Source organism: Scardinius erythrophthalmus (genome assembly GCF_964197995.2).
Source record: "Scardinius erythrophthalmus genome assembly, chromosome: 20".
Taxonomy (NCBI): Eukaryota; Metazoa; Chordata; class Actinopteri; order Cypriniformes; family Leuciscidae; genus Scardinius; species Scardinius erythrophthalmus.
This window is the reverse complement of record NC_138240.1, coordinates 5606430-5628264: the sequence shown is the minus strand read 5'-3', so window position 1 is coordinate 5628264 and position 21835 is coordinate 5606430. Positions and strand designations below refer to the sequence as shown.

The following is a 21835-nucleotide window of genomic DNA, read 5'->3' as shown; positions in this document are numbered from 1 at the left end:
TTTACGCTGGCCATGCGCACAAAAGGACTTCTCATTCATTTATATGGACTGTTGTCACGGTGTGAACGGAGATATATCAAAGCATCGGCTCGGCTCTTTAATGCAACTCAACTGCTGTTTATAAAGCCGTTATTTGTATGTGTTACTCACTTGGTAAGTGCTGAGGGCTGTTATTTTATGAATCTCGTTTCACTTATGCTACTGGCTGCATAAATGAGCTGATGCACACATTCCACAGCTTGTCTTATTTTTAATTCTTCTTTTACTAATGCTATATGGCTGCATGAAAGATTTATAGCTTTATTAAGGTTTTACCATACTAATTATGGTACAAAAACGATATGCATTCATACACTAAAAGAAGTAGCAAAAGCACCATGTTTTATTAGGACATTGTGCTATGGTTATCCCATGGTTTGCTTTTTTACGATTAATTTCGTGATTTCTGAGTGTTTAGATATAAAAGTATGGCAAATTCTGTACGTTTTAACGTATTTGTTCATTCATTTATTTATTTACACAGCATTGGTTGAGTACATTGTTGCTGTTTTGGTCAGATTGCTTAAAACAAACAGATTAATATTTTGTTAGCAAGACGGAGACATTGTTTACACTTTTCATGGAAATCAACCTATCAAGTTGTGTCTGCATGCATATTAAATGGATGGGAGAAAGTATTTTAATATCAAAAAGATTACACATTTCAGCTTGAAGTATCTTTTACCTTCAGAAATGCCATATGAATCCTTGTTTGTGGCCGGATCAATCACTTTTAGCCGTTTGTTTTTATCGATCTGTGACCGTTTTATCAAAACCCGCGCGTTTCACATATTCTAAATAGCGCTTTGCAGGCGGATAAATATTTCACCATTGACATAACAGTTAAAGTTGAGATGGCTATTATGATAAATCAGGCTAAAGCATGAAACAGGATCTCGATCAATCTTTGATAGGCTGGCAGAGCCGGGCCAGAGCGAGCTCCAGTCTCCCGCTGTGTATAATAAAATGTGTCTTGACCTTTCTGCACCCTCATAAGTCCATGTGTATGTTAGAGTGTGCGGTCTGCATATTAGATTTTAATGGAGACTTGTTTTTGTGTTTTTGCTGGTCATCTTGTCAATCAATATTGTCGTGTTTTCTTTTGATGTTAAATATTGTTCCAAATCTGTGTGTTGCTCTCTCAGACGCTCATGTGTATTCCTCCGGAGGGAGAGGCCGGTACAGAAATCCCTGTTAAGGTGCTAAACTGTGACACGATCACTCAGGTGAAGGACAAGCTGCTAGATGCCGTGTACAAGGGCATCCCGTACTCTCAGCGCCCGCAGGCCGACGACATGGACCTGGGTAATAACTGAGGATTATTAGGAAAATACAGATCATGTAATGTTAATTCAATCTATATATATATATCTATCGATCGATCTGTCGTTCAACTGATCTATCTATCTATCGTTCTATCCATCTGTCTGCCTGCCCTATCTATCGTTCAATCTATCTATCTATCTATCTATCTATCTATCTATCTATCTATCTATCTATCTATCTATCTATCTATCTATCTATCTATCTATCTATCTATCTATCTATCTGTCTGTCCCTATCTATCTATCTATCTATCTATCTATCTATCTATCTATCTATCTATCTGTCTGTCCCTATCTATCTATCTATCTATTGTTATATCTATCGATCCATCTATCTGTCTATCTATCATTTTATCTATCGTTCAATTGTTCTATCTATCGTTCAATCTATCTCTATTGTTTAATCTATCTATTGTTCTATCTATCTTAACTATTGTTCTATCCATCTATCGTTCAATGAATCTATCTATCGTTTTATCTATCATTCAATCAATCTATTGTTCTGTCTTTATCATCATTCTATCATCTGTCTGCCTGCCCTATCTAGCGTTCAATCTATCTATTGTTCTATCTATCGATCCATCTATCTGTCATTTTATCTATCGTTCAATCGTCCTACAGTATCTATCATTCAATCGCCCTATCGTTCAATCTATCTATCTATCTATCTATCTATCTATCTATCTATCTATCTATCTATCTATCTATCTATCTATCTATCTATCTATCTATCTATCTATCTATCTATCTATCTATCTATCTATCTATCACATGTTGACTAAAACATAGCAAAGGTTTTACCTTTGACACTTTAGAAACATCATCATCCCAGACTAATGCGTTCATTGTCCTCCTACAGAGTGGCGACAGGGTCGACTGACCAGAATCATCCTCCAGGATGAAGACGTCACCACAAAGATCGAGAGCGACTGGAAGAGACTGAACACACTGGCGCACTACCAGGTTGAACAACATTTCCTGGCAGCTGCTCCGTTATGTTATGCAAATTTACCGATGCTTGTCACGTGCTGTACAAAAAATGGAGATGCTTTTTTTATAGTTCTCCTTTTCCATCTTAGGTGACAGATGGGTCTTTGGTGGCGTTGGTTCAAAAGCAAGTATCCGCTTACAACATCGCCAACTCCTTCACGTTCACTCGCTCTCTCAGTCGATACGGTAAGCCACACTCGGATCGCTTTACGCCACATGATCCTCGGCTTTAGCCATGTTTGTTTAATATATCACGGATTCTTTCAGCCTTTTGTGTAGCGCCACATGCAGCATGTTTGACTCAAATGGGAATTTAAGATCTTTTCACCAACCATTCTTGGCTGAAGTCAGTTTGTTTGAGCTCTTCAGTGAAAAAAGCTTGTGATCTGCCTAGCTAAACAGCAGTCTTGGATACCTTAGCCATGCTCTCAATGTGTAGGCTGTCTGAAATCAGTCACATACTGTAAGAGGATCCATTTCAGCCATAATGATGTTTATGTAGACATCTACCCTTCTAGACAGTAAATGTTGATTCGGCTCGGTAGGTTTTGAGAGACAGCCATTAAAAAGATAAATATTATGATTCAGAGACAATGAGTTTAGATGTACTGGCTAAGATATGTAAAAGCAATGCATTAAGAAGTGCATTTGCTAATTTGGATTCAATGGCGTTGTGGTGTAGAGAGCCTCCTGAGGACGTCTAGCAGTCCAGACAGCCTGCGTTCCAGGGCTCCCATGATCACCCCTGACCAGGAGACGGGCACCAAACTCTGGCACCTGGTGAAGAACCACGAGCACGCAGACCAGCGGGAGGGAGACCGTGGGAGCAAGATGGTGTCTGAGATTTACCTCACACGCTTACTGGCTACCAAGGTACATGAACACCATCCTGTATACACAGGAAAGGGAGATATTTATTAAAACAAAAGAAACAACTCAAGGCTGTTACAGTGTTTTACCAGGGTTATATCAGCCAGAAATGAAGATTCTGTCGTTATTTACTCAGCCTAGCGTCAATGCATCAGAAGTTTGGGCTCTGTAAGATTTTCTTTACTTTTACTCCGCAAGAACTCATTAAATTGATCAAAAATGACAGTAAAGACTTTTACATTGTTACAAAATATTCTATTTTAAATAAATGCTGTTCTTTTTAACCTTTATTTTCATCAAATTATAATTGAAGAACAACTATTTTAAACTAAAAATAATAATACATGTTTCTTGAGCAGCAAATCAGCATATTAAAATGATCACAGGAATAAATGTACCAAAGTAAAAAATGCATTTTTAAACAATTTTGTAGTGAACTATTTGCACAACATGAAACAGATTGCTTTTAAAAAGTTGGAGCAATCCATTTAATAAGAATCATTTGGCATCCATAACACTGAAGTTTCAAAACACATCAATTAAGACCTCACGAATGGTGTTTTATTCAATAAAATGTATGTAATAGTGCCTACAAATTACTGATATATCTCAGCAGAGATTTTATTGAAACATGTTGTAAACTCTTGTGTGTGGTGTTTTTAGGGCACACTGCAGAAGTTTGTGGACGATCTGTTTGAGACTGTATTCAGTACGGCCCATCGCGGCAGCGCTCTCCCGCTGGCCATCAAATACATGTTTGATTTCCTGGACGAGCAGGCGGACAAGAGACAGATCACCGACCCGGACGTACGGCACACCTGGAAGAGCAACTGGTGAGATCCTGAGCACTTCCGGTCTTCGACCTCATTTTCCAAAGCATCTGTTTCGATTGTTTGCCGGGTCGCCAGTTCAGTTCCATTTGTTTAGTGAATGCTCTCGGAGCAATTGGAAAATAATGTATTTGTGTGTGCTATTCAAGACAGACCACAATCACTAAAAAGCTTTTTGGATGTAATCAGATTTTATTGTATCTCTCTCTGTCTCTCTCTCTCTCTATCTTTCTTTCCCAGCCTTCCTCTGCGGTTTTGGGTCAATGTGATAAAAAACCCTCAGTTTGTCTTTGACATCCACAAGAACAGTATTACAGACGCCTGTCTGTCAGTGGTGGCTCAGACCTTCATGGACTCCTGCTCGACGTCTGAGCATCGCCTGGGCAAAGACTCTCCGTCAAACAAGCTCCTCTATGCTAAAGACATTCCCAACTACAAGAGCTGGGTGGAGAGGTACGGACACATGCCTCAGAATACCACACACTTTATCTGATTGATCTGACTGATCAAAACCTGCAAGGATACTGACACTCCACTTTTAACAATAATAATTGTAATTCTGTACTTGCCCTAGTAGGCCCAACTGATTAGATGCTGCCTAAATTAATCAGTTTGATTTTCATTTTCCCCAGTAGATTAACTGCAAACTGTTCATTTACAATTCAAAGCAGATCATTTTAAACCAGGGTATTTATGTGTGTGTGTGTGTGTGTGTGTGTGTGTGTGTGTGTGTGTGTGTGTGTGTGTGTGTGTGTGTGTGTGTGTGCGTGTGTGTGTGTGTGTGTGTGTTTTCAAGATATTACAGAGACATCAGCAAGATGCCAAGTATCAGCGATCAGGACATGGACGCCTATCTGGTAGAGCAGTCTCGTCTCCATGGCAACGAGTTCAACACACTGAGCGCGCTCAGTGAACTGTACTTCTACATCAACAAGTACAAGGAAGAGGTGAGACATGGGACATTTATTTTCACCCCGTCCTAAGCGGTACACATTTACACAAAATACTAGCATTCAAGAGTCAAGTGTTTAGAGGGGTTTAAAGTAAATATGGGTTTTTCAGTGTCATCTCTGCTAAACTTAGTATTAAGTAAAGCAACACCATCCAATGTAATGTTCTACAATAGGTATTTTACTAAATATTATAATTTATATAAATATATAAATAAATATATAATTATACACACACAATTATATAAACACTAAATGTAATGTAAAAAAAAAAATCACGATTAATTGATTTGACAACACAAATATATATACACACATGCATACTATATATATATATATATATATATATATATATAGTATGTATTTATATATATATATTTGTGCTGTCAAATCGATTAATCGTGATTTTTTTTTATCATAAAATTTAGTGTTTATATAATTGTGTGTGTGTATATGTATGTATGTATGTATGTATGTGTGTATATATACAGTACTGTGCAAAAGTCTTAGGCATGTTGGTTTTAAAGGGTTAGTTCACCCAAAAATGAAAATTCTGTCAGTAATTACTCACCCTCATGTTGTTCCAACCGCGTAAGACCTTCGTTCATCTTCGGAACACAAATTAAGATATTTTTGATGAAATCTGAGCCATGTCTCACTCCTCCATAGGCTTCTATGTGACCGAAACTTGCTGGCCCAGAAAAGTTATTAAAGAGATCGTTAATATAGTCCAAGTGACTACAGTGGCTCAATCTTAAGTATATCAAGCGACGAGAATACTTTTTGTGCGCAAAAACAAACAAAAATAACGACTTTATTCCACTATTCATTTCCTTCTCTCTGGACCTCTAGTTGGTTCGCGTAGTGTTTTTGCGCTGCGCGTCTGTGTTACACGTCACCACGTAGGCTCACTATTGGCCGACGCCGGTCATGTGTGTGATGCGTGATGACGTGCAACACAGACGCGAAGCGCAAAAACACTACGAGGCCCAGAGAGAAGGAAATGAAAAGTGGAATAAAGTCGTTATTTTTGTTTGTTTTTGCGCACAAAAAGTATTCTCGTCGCTTGATATACTTAAGATTGAGCCACTGGAGTTACTTGGACTATATTAACGATCTCTTTAATAACTTTTCTGGGCCAGAAAGTTTCGGTCACATAGCAGCCTATGGAGGAGTGAGACATGGCTCAGATTTCATCAAAAATATCTTAATTTGTGTTCCGAAGATGAACGAAGGTCTTACGCGGTTGGAACAACATGAGGGTGAGTAATTACTGACAGAATTTTCATTTTTGGGTGAACTAACCCTTTAAGTCAGTTATCTTTTGCTGTAGTGTGTCAGTAGGAAATATCAGTTTATATTCAGGGGCATTTTCAGGGGCATTTTTTCGTTCTTAAAACCATGTGATTTTGTAAAGAAATTCATATCATTAATTTCTAGGCACAACTTATATCTACAGAAGCCTTTAAATCAAAACGTTTGTAAGATCTTGAAAACCATAAATCCTGGTAGTGGTCATGCAAATTGGCCTAACGGTAGTTTGAAGATGCACATGAGATTTGAATTGATATGCAAATGTTGTTTCTGTATTCGTGGTTTGATCTTGATGAATGTGCGGTGTCGTATATGATGAGGTCATTTATCATTGTCATTAAGAGCTCCAGTGAGCGTCCACAAACTCTCGCGCTCAAAACGATGTTGAATATTGAATTATTACATGAATTCGGCCTTCATTTAATGGCCTGTCCCTCTCTTCCTCTCTCTCTTGCAGATTTTGACAGCGCTGGACAGAGACGGTTACTGTCGCAAACACAAGCTACGACACAAACTGGAACAAGCCATTAACCTGATGTCTGGCAGCAGCTGAGGTTCGGTGACGGATCGGACGGGACGGGAGGGGAAGTGTTCAGGGGGTTTGGGGGAGGGTTGAGACTGAATTTATGGAGTCCGGCGGACCGACCCGTTTAAGATCACGCACGGCTTGTGCTAGCAGAAAGTGAGGCTAAAACACTGGACAATCAACTCTAAAGGAACCACAGCACAGCATACGAAGCCCAATATTTTCCTGGACCCAGAACCTGTACGCCCAAACGCCCGCACTCCCTAATGACCGGACCGAACGCCGCTCACATCGGCCTGCCTAACAAACTATTCAACACGGACTACTGTGGATCAGATACATTCCAATGAGGAAAGGTGCACGTGCTGTTGCCTTGGAAGCTAATTTGCCAAGATAGTGCCATTGAAGAAAATATCCGACTTTCTGGGAGAGAAACGAAGCATCGTGTTTTAGTAGGGTAATCAGAAAACAATTCTTCATATCGACCTCCGAGAGATGCCTCAAGAACAATCGTTCGCAGGGGTGATGAGCTCCATTAACAGAAATGAAGATATTTATATCAGAATGAATCAATAATGGAGACCAAATATTTGGGGAGAACTGCATTATGGGTAGTGTTGAGGCTGGGCAGAATGGGAGGAACCTTCTCCTCCTCGTCTCGAAAATGCCATAGACCTATAAAAGCGCCTTTTCTCTCGTTTTCTTTCTTTTTTGTGATTATGGGGCCAAATGGACCTCTACTTGTCAAGAGGTATGGATCAGCATCTTTTGAAGCTTGCCTTTTTGTTGCGTCTGGATAGGACTCCCCGAAACCCTCGCCAAAATGTACTCCGGGATGGGCATTCATCCTTCGGGAGACATTTTTGCGCCCTTTGCTTTTTTGTACACCGCTGTGTTACTGTGAGGTTTGGAGTGTTTACTCTGATTCTGTGGTTCTTCTCCTGGACTGCGTTGGCGAGGGCCGAGTTTTGTCCCTTGATGACAGGCATCTTTAATGTAGTAGATCCATCTAGAGCAATAACTCTCAGATTTACCTGCAAGCCATGAGTTTAAGTTCCCTGTGTGTTCAGATTCACTGTCCTGACTCGAAATTTTCAATGTTAGCAGATGCAACTTATCGCTCCTTTTCATTTCCCTGTTGTTGTTCTGTCCAAATGGCAGCCAAAAGGTGTTCACAATGCCAAGCACAACGAAGGGACGACTGTTCTACTCTGTTTTATCGCCGTTTCAGCAGGCCAATGCAATTTTTGACGTAGAGTGACAGTAGAAGTCCGCAGCTAGACAAATCTCGTCCGCACCACTCTTCAGTCGTCCCCCGTAAAAACCTCATCGTGAACCACGATAAGGTTCCTGCTTGATCGATTATAAAGATTGTGTCAATTCTGTCTGTATACACAAACAACAAGGCCTTAAGTCATTTCCGCTTCTCTTTATCGGACTTTCATCATCTCCGTGACGGCGGCGGCGCCCTCTGCTGCCACGGAGGTGAACTTCAAACCGCTATATTCCAGGTACTCGAATTGTGATACGTACGTGAAGTATTCTCAGCTGTTTTCTATTCCTTGCTGTATGTGGTTCTGAGTTCTGCCCTGTCTAGTAGCGAATCGATTGTGTTTTTGTGTTGAGGAAAATCACCAACTGAGAATGTACAGCATAACTGGGCATATCTTGCAAAAAAAAAAAAAAGAAGAAAACACGTTGCCTCATTATACATGTTCCAGTTTTAAACTCAAAATACCTTCAGTCGATCACAGCCAGGACTACAGGGAGAACTATTTGCTTCATCTTAAAAATGTAAAAAACCTAATTCACCAAGGTCAGTTCGAGCAAACAAGCGCCCACCATAATATGTGATCATTAAAACAGTAGGGAAATCCATCGGGGCCTTATTAGTTAAGTTTGTTGATTTTGAATGTAGATATTCAATAACCATCTAAAGTGATCACGTACCTTTTAAGTGCATCATACGTCAGTTGATTTTGCTGATGACTACTAAAAGAATAGCTTTTAGTTTAGTAGCTGTAGACCTCATCTTGCAGGGGTTTAAAACTTGGCCATTTCAACAAACAAAATGTATCTGGATATTTGAAAGTTTCATTGAATGTAATTAAACCTGCCGTCAAATTCAGCATGGGGATAACGAGAATCTCAGTTCGTTTAGAGATGGCATCATCAAAAGCCAAATTTTTGTTGTTGGAATTGTGAAGGCAGGATGTTTTGAACTAAATGTGGGCCTCATTAACATATGAAAAAGTTGCAGGATGATAATTAAGCAGAATCTTTTTGAACATTGGTTTGTTTTTTTGTTGGGGGAATGGGGTCAGCTCATGAATCTGGTTCCGTTCTGGCATTTCAACCTCTTGCAACACGATACATCAGGAAATATTGCCTGTTTGCCAAAGCTGCGTCGTCAGCAATGCAGGTGCGAAACCAATATCCGACGTCTGGACAAACCACTTTGAGAAATGAAACGCAATCATAAATCTATGTTTTAAAAAAAGAAACCTCAGTGGTTGAATTTTTTTGATTTAGCACCTCTTGGTTGAAACCACGCCGTCAGGTTTACATCTGATTTTTCTATACTGTGAGTAAAGCCAAACGTACTGTGGGGGAAGTGGACTTAGCTTGGTCGCGTACATACTGCCTGCAAGATAACTCTGACTATCGTTAAGTGCAACTGCCCACCGGGGTGTTTTTAGCTGGACTGGTGAAGACAGAGCTAACACTAACTACGCCTCGGCCGATAGCCATATATCAGAAATCGCCCGTTTCCTTTCGTACAGCAGAACTCAGAGCCAAACGAGGCGCTTTGCAGTTTGTTTTCGTGGTGTGGTGAAACGGCATACTTTTAAAAGCACCTGTAACTTGTGAGGAACGGAGCGGAGCGAGTGGAAAAATAACTGTGGTGTTTTTTCAGTAGATACAGTAGAAGAAAAAAAATGTCTGTTTTAGATCCATAACTACATTTCAGTCAATGTTCTAGTTATAAAAGAAGAAGAAGAAAAAAAAAAAACATTTTGTCTCAGATAAATTAATTCTAATTTATTTGTCGGTTTGTCTCTTTATCCCAAATGTTTTAATCAATTTTATTGTAACAGACTTGTTTACAGTTTCAGAAATATATGGAGTTTATTAACGTGTCTGGAGAGCTTTGTGACTGACTGACTGACTGGTTGATTGGATGACTGGTTAATGGGCAACTGCTATGCCTAGTCCTTAATTCTATATAAATATATAAATATATTTTGTATAATTATTGGACTGAAATGTTTTTTTTGTTTGTTTTTTTTAGTTTAAATTATTGTTTTAAATCCATTTTTAATGCGTTAAGTTGTTTGAGGGAGTCGTGAGAATGAGTCTAAAACGCTGGCTGCAATGAAGTGTTTTGTATATATTTGCACCTTTTTTTTTACTCTGTGCGACATTTTTGAAAGATTGGATTCTAACTTAATGTTCAAAGGACAAGCATGGTGTTTTTTTTTGTTTTTTTGCTAATTAAAAAATATGTGGATGATGCTGTATATTTCTTGAATGTTTTTTTTTTTTTGTTCAATTGTTTTTGTATATATAATCATCTGCAAGGACTATTTTGTCTCAAGAGCTTGATGTTTTCATTCAAATAAAGACAAGTGTCTCAGTGAAACTTACGCAATCACTCCTGGAATCGGGCAACCTTACACTCTTTCTGAATGTGTACAACACTGAAACAAATATGACTAATACTTTTGGAAACACTTTGTAATTAGATAGGCAATAATGTTAGATGGCACCCGATTGAGTTTCGTGATCACCTGCAGGCATGTGCATATCAGAACAGAGGAATATAAATGGAAAACAGCATATTTCAGTACGATGTGTCCTAATCGGACGCAACATGAGTTTCCAGTAAAAGCAAAATTGCTGCATGATGCAGTAAAATCACAGCCAATCTGAACGTATTAATAAGAACATATTTATGTAAGCCTCTTTATATTTGAGGAAATCATGATACACTACTATTCAAAAGTTAAAGTAACTAAAAAAAATCAGTTCTTTTGCTGTTCAAAGAATCCTGAAAAAAACAATTGCATCATGGTTTCCACAAAAAATATTAAGCAGTACAACTGTGCTGTTATTGATAATTCAATATTGATAATAAGAAATGTTTGTTGAGTAGCAGCAAATCAGCAGATTTGAATGATTTCTGAATGACCATGTGACACAGTGATGATGCTAAAAAATATTTTAAAAATTACATTTTAAAATAGATTAACATAGAATTATAATAACATTTCACAATTGTTCTGTTTTGAATGTATTTTTGATCAAATAAATGAACTTTTGAGAATATAAAATGTAATAAATCATAATAATTATATAATAATAATAATATATCTGCAGGTAGCGATTAAGGGGCCGAGCGCACAAACTGCAAAAATGAATTTAAGACATTTGTAGGTGATTTTTAGGCAAAATGATGAATTCAATATATCACTTGTAATATAATTTTATTGCTCATCACTTTTGACCAGAGATACAGCCTCAGATTCAGTTTGGCATCATGCCATCAAATTCGTTGACACATTAAACGATATCGTTTTTTTGGTTATCAACACGAAATCCATAACTTTTTGTCACCATGGTCTGAAGATGATCTGAACCGAATTTGGGATCGGAAAGGTTTTTAACGTTTTTGAAAAAAGTCAAATTTGGTGAAAATCGGACCAACAGTCAAGGAGCAGTTCGAAAAAGTACATTTTCAAAGAAGTTGAAAGTGGCAGACAGCAAGTTTGACCGACTATGACATATTTGGTATCATTGTTCTCTGTATGACTTATGGAATCTATCAAGACTAGTTTCATTACAATAGGCTAAACTAATCAAATATGTTAGCATTTTTTGAAACTTCACTATAATTTTTAAAACTTTTTGAGTACCTTTAGCGCATGGTGCCGAAGATATACAGAGTTTCGTAGCGATACGCAAATGTGTTTGAAAAATATTTTCTGACAAAATTCAAAATGCCGACACACAAAATGTCGAATGTGGGAAATTTTTATATTGTTCGACTTGGTATGCCGCACTGAGAGTCCAATCTTGTGATTTTTGACCCAACTTTGACACAAAACATATTCTATTTTTCATATTTCCTGGCTAATCGTGGCGCTGACGAAACTGCACACATACCCTCAGGTTGTGCTTGTGATGACATGTACCAACTTTTGTCTCAATGTTAAAGCGTTGCAGAGATATAGCCTCACATACAATTTGGCGTGCTCTTCGTAGAATTTGAAGTTATTTCACAACGGTTTTGACTGGAAAGTTCAAAATGGTGGAAAATCTGCAAATTAGAGGGAAACATTTATTTTGTTTCTACGCCTTGCGGTTGAAAAATTACTAGCTTAAAAATACAACTTTGGACAATTGGTGGCGAAAGATGGATTAAGTTAGAGAATCAAGTTAATGAGACTATTAATTAAGATTGTCCTCTTATCTGTGTGCCAAATTTCATAACTTTTCCGCAAGAGGTTCAATGGGCTGCAGACTACCATGGTGGAAGAAAAAGAAGAAGAAAAATAAAGTGAAACTCTGTCATATCACCTCAAATCTCCAACTCTCATTGAAAATAAAAGGCTTGTAACTTTAACAGGGGTGAACATGGCCTTTCACGATGCATGCTAACAAACTTATGTTAAAGTTGTCTTGTTTGCTTCTCGGTTAATTAGGACTGATTAGATCAAAGACGTTTAGCCACCGGGCAGGATCTGAAGCAGATCAGACCAAGACTTCAGTCTTGAGGTAATTACAAAATGACAGGTAACACTCTATACATATTCATACGCTCATTTACATTTTATTGGCTTAGCCATCTCTTATTTTTGAGGAAGGAGGGATTTTTGCGAGTCAGGTCAAGCTAACATCTAGAGTCTCCAGCCCTGGAGAGATAAAGCAGACTTTTATCAGTCGACTTTGATGGATCTCGTTGAGTTGAACTCAACTGCACTCACGATGTCTTTGTCCGCTCTCATTTAAAGAAGAAATTACATTATTTTTGCCGTAGTTCCCTTAATGACGGTCTTTACGGCATAACGACTGTTCTCTGTAAAGTTATTTCATGAGTCATTTCTGTAAAACTCCAGTTCCAATGAATTAGTCGGAACACGCCGTTCTTGGAAGCATGAATTAGTAACATCCCATTATTCCACAAAATACGATGACCGGCGGAGTCTCCTGTTTTTGAAAGACGACAATCTGTCTGTTCAATCTGCTGCGAACATGTTCCATGATTTGTTTGCATATCAGTGGCATATCTCCTTATTTTCTTTAGCCGGATGATATTTTGGAAAGATAAAGCATCAATAGTAGAATGTTTATGCCGCCAAGAAGGTGCAACATCTGAAAGGGATAAACAGAAAGAGCTGAGCGGAAGACCTGCTCCTGAGAACAAAAAGGAAGGATTACAGAAATAGAGAGGGGAGGAAAAAAGCGCGCAGGCAAAAGGCAGGCCGCCTCTGGGGTGCAGAGCATCTAAATAAATAATGCATACTGATGGGGGGGCTCATTAACCCAGCTCTCTCAATTCTGAGGGGACATGAAATGTGTTCCTGCGTTACAAGACTATATACACAAACTGCTGCATGACACATTTTGTCTCATAAACACATACCTACAGCATGCAAATCAGGCAGTCTTTAAGACGTAAAGAACTGACATTCTTCATTATCGAGTCGTTTCAGTAGTTAGTAGTGTTTACCGAGGCAAGCATGACTATATTATTGCTCACACTCGAGGTTAGGGATTTGAATAAACCTCTAACTAAAAGTGTTAAATTTAGGGATATAATTATGATGCAGCACAAAGAAAAAAAGGATCTCACCTATACAGTGCACAATTGTTTTCTTTTTTAGTATTAAGAAGCAAAATTTATAAAGAACTTTTCATCTGTTCCTTAAAGGACAAGTTCGGTATTCTACACTTAAAGTCCTGTTTACAGATCGTTTCTGATTAAATAGAACGGTTAAGATTAAAATTTGGACACATGCTGCTGTCCCGAGAATTTTAGGTTTCTTTCGCTTTCCCCCCACCTCTAGAATGGGTGTATAGGTGCACTGGAACACTCGTTCCTGAAACGCATTAAACTTTAGTTTACAAAGACGTGAAACTCACCGAGTGCTCAGGGGTGTTCACTGATATGCTCACACAAACGATCACTACAAAAGATGCTTTCCAACAGGTGTTTTACCATTCGTTGTAAAACTGTGGACCTATTTTTCCAAACGTCTCACACCCGTATTCTTCCGTTGAGAGCTTGAATAATAGACACTCCAGCCCAGTTGGTGGCGGCGGAGTAATACCGTACCTCACAGCACATCAAATACAAGTAAATGGAGTTGGACAAAAACTACGATAAAACCTGTTGGAAAGCATCTTTTACAGCGATTTTTGTGTGAGCATATCAGTGAACACCCCTGAGCACTCGGTGAGTTTCACGTCTTTGTAAACTAAAGTTTAATGCGTTTTAGGAATCAGTGTTCCAGTGCACCTATACACCCATTCTAGAGGTTTTGGGGAAAGCGAAAGAAACCTAAAATTCTCGGGACAGCAGCATGTGTCCAAATTTTAATCTTAACCGTTCTATTTCATCAGAAACGATCTGTAAACAGGGCTTTAAGTGTAAAATACCGAACTTGTCCTTTAAGTTCATTAGTTTTGCTTGTAGTGAGAAATGAGAAATGTTTGATTTTATAATGAGATCTCTGACTTTAGATTGCTCACTTTGGTATCTTGGCAAATCTGAGCACAGACTTCAGGTATTTCTGGCCATTTGTGGCTAGAAATTGAGATTTCAAAGATATCTCATAGTGATTTTTCCTTCCCATGAGCCTGATCCTTAAAAAGTTTGGGATCGGAAAGGTTTTTTAATGTTTTAAGGCTGCATTTATTTGACACAGTAATCAAATACAGTATTATTACAATTTAAATGAACCGTTTCCTATTTGAATATATTTAATGGCAAAAGCTGAATTTTCAGCATCATTACTCCAGTCTTCAGTGTCACATGATCATTCAGAAATCATTCTAATATGCTGATTTGCTGCTCAAGAAACATTTCTTATTATTATTATTATCAGTGTTGAAAACTGATACTTTTTTAGTTCAAAATACTTACAGTATTTGAGTCGAAATCTTTTGTAACAAATGTCTTTACTCTCACTTTTGATCAATTTAACGCATCCTTGCTGAATACTTCTTACCGACCACAAACTTTTAAATGTTAGTGATTTAGCAGCATATTTTTGACCCTCTGTCATCTAACATCCAGTTTAGCTCTCAATCAGGTGAATATTCTGACAAAACTAGAGCCCAGTCCTCTTTCCACTACCTTCTGTGTTCAAGATCACATCATCAGGGCTCGCGGAAGTACATATAATGTTGGTTAATTATTCAAAGAACACTCCCCAACGATGTGATCGAAGCAGCCAAAGTGACCAAGTGGAGAAATCATGACCCCATTTATAATCTTGAAAGCAGGAGAGGTTCATCTCAGTAAAAAGGTCTGCTTTCATGCACTGTGTATTCGGGGCGGGTGTGTGTGGCTCTTTTTCCAAGGGCACCACCACATCTCAAATGGATCCTCTGCACTTTGCGTCTCCTCCATTTATTCAGAGCGAGATTTCAAACCGTACAGACCTGTCAGGATAGAAGGGGTCAGGGGACTCTCAACCATAGCACTCCATCATCAGACGTCTAATTTAATCCCAATCCGGAGGCGTCAGACTGCTTTGGAACCACTTTGGAAAATTAAAAACTGCCTGTCCCTCTTCCAGTAACATCTTTTGGCTAACCTTTTGCTGCTTAGCCATTTCAAATGTTTTGCATTTCATTGATTTAGCTTGAGTTTCTCTTGCCTGTCTCCATCTCTTCTTGCTCCATTGATTTTGTGATTAATGACGGCCTAACCTTGAGCATTGTTAGGGTAACGTTACACAAGTTTTTTTAAGTAGATTTTAATTTAAATGGTTACATTTTGGCTACATCATAAATATTCAAGATGCTTAAAAACAAGTAGCCTTGGGTTTTAGGTTTAATTAATGCACGTTTTGGTGAGTCTCACAATCTTAAAGGGGACATATCATGCTAAATGCACTTTTTTTAGCCCTTAAATGCATTTTGTTGTATATTTGGAGTGTTTAGAAGTACAGAAAATATGAAATTATTCTCTTCAGGTGCTTCGTTGATATCTTTATATTCTGTTTTGGTCATATTTTTCAACCTGTTCCGATTTTTCTGTTATCTATGACGTTTTGTGAACTATCACGTCACAGTATTTGCAGCGGAACTGCCAAATAAGGACATTGACTTCCAGCCCAACACTTCGAGCGATCCGCCATTATTATTTCTCGCTGCAATTTTGTAGTCCAAGCTAAAAAAGGATGCAGAAGTTACGAGAGGGTAAGTTAAAATGTTCGGTTGTTGGATGTAGTAACCCACACGCTTCATTACACCGTCTATTGTAGATGAACTGCCGCGCTTGTGGCGCATGTTTAACTGAAAGAACGAGCAGAGAGAGAGAGAGAGACTCGGTCTCGCGCGCGCTCGCACTCTCTCTCGGAGCCCGGCGAAAGTGTAAACAAGACACCGTCTCCAAACTAGATGCTATCTAGCTCTCTCTCCCTTGCACATATTAATCAAAATAAATCGACACGGTGGTAAAATGTCGGAAGACCAAAGTTTCATGTGTAAATACAGTAACACACCATTGCAATACATCCAATATGAAGACGTTGTTCTGCAGGTTCGTCGTCTTCATTTTCATCTCGATCCGGCTCGAACATGTAAGGCTGGCTGGACAAGTCTTCCGTTGTTGACATTTTGTTAATAACGTGTGAATAAAAAGTTTCTGTGCCGCTAGATAATCCTATCTCTGATATCAGACTACAAAAATGGCCGAACGGGGTGGAGTTGAACCTCTGCAACCTGGAGAGGGGGCGGGGTATGAAGTGTCTCAGTTGTATTTAAAGAGACCGCACCAAAACGAGTTGCTGTCAGAAGCACCTCAGAAAAGGGATAAAAAAGGGGCCCGTGGAGCTATAATAATGAGGAATTCAGACCGAAGCATTGCAGTTCCGCTTTATATAGACCACAAATGTATGATGTATATGTAAAAAGGAACAATTTAAAAGCATGATATGTCTCCTTTAAATGAGAAAAAATGTCTTAAAGGGGTGGTTGATTATGATTTCACTTTTTCTAACTTTAGTTAGTGTGTAATGTTGCTGTTTGAGCATAAACAACATCTGCAAAGTTCCAACGCTCAAAGTTTAAAGCAAAGGGAGATATTTGCTTTTAAAGAAATTGCTTATTAAGGATTACAACAAACGGCTGGTTGGGACTACACGACATTCCTCCAGGGTTAGTGACATCACCAACCCTGGAATTTACATAAACGCCCCCTGAACACGATTTATAGATTATCCAGACAGAATATGCTAATCAATGACTAGAAGATAACTACACATTAGCTACAAAATTCATCAACTAACCATTCAGAAATGTCCTGTTGCATTCTAGATGTTGTCACTTCTTGAGTCTCTCCATCATTGTCTGAATCCGGTTTGAACATAAAAGGCTAAAAGTTTTTGAAATGTTCAGTGCATGTTGGTGTGAGGTAAAAGGACACAAGCTCTTGAAGCTCCGCCCCCTGTGGCGGGAGCAGCAGCTCATTTGCATTTAAAGGAACAGACAAAACGGTGCGTTTTTGCTCACCCTCAAAAAGTCACATTTTTAACATGCTATATAAAAATATCTGTGGGGTATTTTGAGCCAAAACTTCACATACACACTCGATGGGGACATCAAAGACTTATTTTACATCTTGTGAAAAGGGCATTATACCACCCCTTTAAAGGGTTAGTTCACCCAAAAATGAAAATTCTGTCAGTAATTACTCACCCTCATGTTGTTCCAACCATGTAAGTCTTTCGTTCATCTTCGGAACACAAATTAAGATATTTTTGATGAAATCTGACAGAATTCTGACTCTTCCATAGGCTTCCAGTGTGACCGAAACTCACCGACCCAGAATAGTTATTAAAAACATCGTTAAAATAGTCCAAGTGACTCCAGTGGCTCAATCTTAAGTATATCAAGCGACGAGAATACTTTTTGTGCGCAAAAACAAACAAAAATACCGACTTTATTCCACTAATCAATTCCTTCTCTCTGGGCCTCGTAGTGTTTTTGCGCTGCGCGTCTGTGTTGCACGTCATCACGCATCACACACATGACCTGCTTCGGCCAATTGTGAGCCTACGTGGTGACGTGCAACACAGACGCGCTACGCAAAAACACTACGAGGCCCAGAGAGAAGGAATTGAATAGTGGAATAAAGTCGGTATTTTTGTTTGTTTTTGCGCACAAAAAGTATTCTCGTCGCTTGATATACTTAAGATTGAGCCACTGGAGTCACTTGGACTATTTTAACGATGTTTTTAATAACTTTTCTGGGTCGGTGAGTTTCGGTCACACTGGAAGCCTATGGAAGAGTCAGAATTCTGTCAGATTTCATCAAAAATATCTTAATTTGTGTTCCGAAGATGAACGAAAGACTTACATGGTTGGAACAACATGAGGGTGAGTAATTACTGACAGAATTTTAATTTTTGGGTGAACTAACCCTTTAAATGAACGTGAGGAGTTGGGAGAAAATCTGATGCGAGTCAGATCTGTGTCATGCATTCGGTCTTAAAGTGACAGTAGCCTAATACTGAAAAATGAATACATTTTGTAGCTTCAATAAGGATTAATCTGTTTAATTTATGCTGTGTTGTTTTACATTTGATTACTTTATTTAGTTGCAGTAATATTTCTTACTTAAACACAATACTGTAACTCATTGCTAATTTTAGGTGCAAATTGCTTTACGATTGTACGAATAATCACAATTAATTACAGAAAAAATGTGATATTAATTAGTGATGCGCGGGTCGTCTCATAACCCGCGGGCCCCGCGGGTAGCCCGTGGGTCGGGTTGGGGCGGGTAAAGAAATTGTCACTTTATTTGCGGGGCGGGTTGGGGCGGGTCATTAAAAACAAAATAAAATAAAAATCCATATATGTTGCATGCAATGTCCAGCCCATATTAAATATTTGGGAATATCAATCTAATCATATTTTTTAGTAGGTTCTTTGATAACGCCGTAGCAATGCAACTTGCGTGATTTCCCCAAACCTTTGGCGTCACGTGACACAGCTCGCGCCAAGCAGCTCCCGCCGCCAGCCACAACAACAAAGACGGAGAAATAAAAGTGAAGATGGAAGATGAGGTGCGGGAGAAATTGAGGTCGGGATTTTACATAATTAAAAGAAAAAAAGGTGAATGATGAATTAGATGAATACAAACGCTGCTTTGTAAATATTGAAAATGTTTAAATCATTATCTTATTAATATGACCTGATTTATGGTTCATATTCAGAATCGTCTGTTATTGCCAGTTGGCGATGTTTCCAAGCACTTTCAGGCTGAAATAAAGGCTGTTTTCATTTACATTACAATGCCTAATATGTCTATTTAATGGTCGCGGGTGCGGGGCGGGGCGGGTTGTAAAAATAGATACAGTGGTGCGGGGCGTATGGGATCAAATTCCCGCCAAATATATAGCGGTCGCGTATAAAAAAATAATAAGCGTGAATCAAAAATTTAAAAACACATGTAAAAATATATTGCACAAACTGAAAAAAAGATTGCAAAATGATCAGAATAGCAAACAACGTGGTCACGGATCAAAATATAATAAGCGTGAATAAAGAAATAACAAGCATGAATAAAAACTTCAAACACAATAAAAGTTATTTTGCACAAAACTTAAACTTATGGTCATGCTTTGTTAAAGGATGGTTTTATTACTGTCTACTTTGTGCTTTCTTGCATTTTCTGCTCATATTTTACTCTTTTGTACGCTTGTGATGTTTTTCTCTTCGCTCTTCTTTCTATGTTCTGCGCTTGCTCTTCCAAATGTTGCAGTTCGAGTTTCATGTAAATTAGGGCGGGCTTAAGCGTCACCATTGGTCCACTAGTTCTAGATTGACAGATACTCCTCTAGCCAATCAATCGAAGAGGGGAGTTGACGTCACACTAATGCGACTCGTGGTACAAGCTGTTTATGTTTGTACAATTTCTTCAATAATTCCATTATAATATACTAAAATGTTATTTTTCTAATCCTTTTATATACTGTTCAATTTCTTATTTGTGCTTTGATATGTGCATTTATTAAATTAATTATTTTCGCTTGGCATACCAGCGTGATTGTGTCACCGCCATAGACTGTAAAAAAAATAGGTCACCGCACACTTCAGTGGGTGGTGCGCGCCCGTGAAGCACTTCATTCTGAGTAAATATAACAACAAAGAAGCACTGCTGCACTCTCTTTTAATTCATTTTTCTTTAATCGTTATACTCCTTTTCAGGAGTGCTACACTTGCATGAGAATCTTGCGTTGGCCAGTGTTACACTCACTTATACTGACACCTACTGGCATGCGTCTGTGCAGCATCACGCAAAAATAAAGGTTTACAGTAACGGACGCGACTGTTAATACGTTATTCGTAGTGACCCATGATAGATTTGTTTCGTGTCTTTGCTAGAATGGGCAGTTTGTGACTTTGCGAGATAAATAACATAAAGTAGCTCTGGTATTACAAAACATTCAGTGGCACATGCCAATCAAATACAGACGTGACATAAATAACACGCTTGAAAAAATATTAATGCACTTTAATTGGTATTTTAAATATCACAAAATTATGCTATTTATTTAGGATTTTGTGCCACAATTACGTCAGTAGGCTATGAGGTGTTCGATTAATCTGTCAGTCACTACTGGAGGTGTCGCAACACGGTGACATGTTCCGCGACTCGGTGTCAGTCAGGTGACATGTCAGTGTCAGTGTGTTGCGATGTCAGTGCACTGCCACTGACACATGCCACTATCCACCACTGGCACATGCCAATAATGTCAGTGACACATGCCACTATCCACTGGCACATGCCAATGAAGACCGGATGTGCCACCGGATGTGCCAATGCGCATAGTGACATGTGCCATTGGCTTCTGTGCGTCAGATGCCATGTCACTTAATGTTAATACCGCCTCTCATTCGTTGCAAAAACTAAGTTAAAAACGGCCATTGTCTGAAGACTTTAGGACTTTGACCTGTCGCCGCTACGCATTGCCTACCTTTTTTTTATTAACTTCGCCAAATTTGACAAGATTATTGAAAATGATTGTGTTACAGAGAAGATATAGAGAAACCAGTTGAATTTAATACAGTGATTTATTACAAACTTACTGTGTTTACATACATAGCTACATAATTGCATATTACTTTAGAATTAATGTTTTAAATATAGCTTAAAATTTGAATACAGCAACATCTCCATCAGCGATAGGTAACGTTGTTTCTAGAGTGCCGCTGTCCTGCAGAGTTTAGCGTAAACTCAGATTAAAAACCTCACCTGTCTTAAATAACCATAAAGACGATGATTAGCTGGTTCAGGTGTGTTTGATTAGGGTTGAAGGAGCTAAACTCTGCACCCAGGACCGACATTACACATCCTTGTTATTGATTAAATATGAAAGTAAAACGGCCAGTAGGTGGTGGCTGCTCGGAGAAGATCGACGCTCGCGGTGCCAGGTCAAGTGCATTAGAGGTGAATGATGGATCATCAGACAGGCATAACTGTAACAGGTCATTGTTAGGATGACGAATTTAACTATACCATATTGCCAGGTATACGTATACCGGCAACAGTTTGAGTTGCAGGCACACATGCAGTTTAAAGGTGTCCTGTTGATGGTCGTCTTCCCCTGTATAACAAGTAAACATCATCAGTAGCCACGAGTCGCATTGGTGTGACGTCAACTCCCCTCTTCGATTGATTGGCTAGAGGAGTATCTGTCAATCTAGAACTAGTGGACCAATGGTGACGCTTAAGCCCGCCCTAATTTA

General features: G+C 38.7%; 1 protein-coding gene across 1 annotated transcript in view; it reads left to right on the top strand.

Moving 5' to 3' along the window:
* The window catches only part of plxna3 (plexin A3), a 171217-nt gene extending 160726 nt beyond the window's left edge, over nt 1-10491 (top strand). The window contains exons 25-32 of the mRNA XM_081349760.1: nt 1185-1344; nt 2224-2327; nt 2444-2540; nt 3037-3227; nt 3888-4057; nt 4295-4507; nt 4851-5001; nt 6776-10491. Of these exons, the coding sequence (XP_081205886.1) occupies nt 1185-1344; nt 2224-2327; nt 2444-2540; nt 3037-3227; nt 3888-4057; nt 4295-4507; nt 4851-5001; nt 6776-6871 (1182 nt within the window). The 3' untranslated portion in view covers nt 6872-10491. The remainder of the gene's footprint in view (nt 1-1184; nt 1345-2223; nt 2328-2443; nt 2541-3036; nt 3228-3887; nt 4058-4294; nt 4508-4850; nt 5002-6775) is intronic.
* The last annotated feature ends 11344 nt before the right edge of the window (nt 10492-21835 follow it).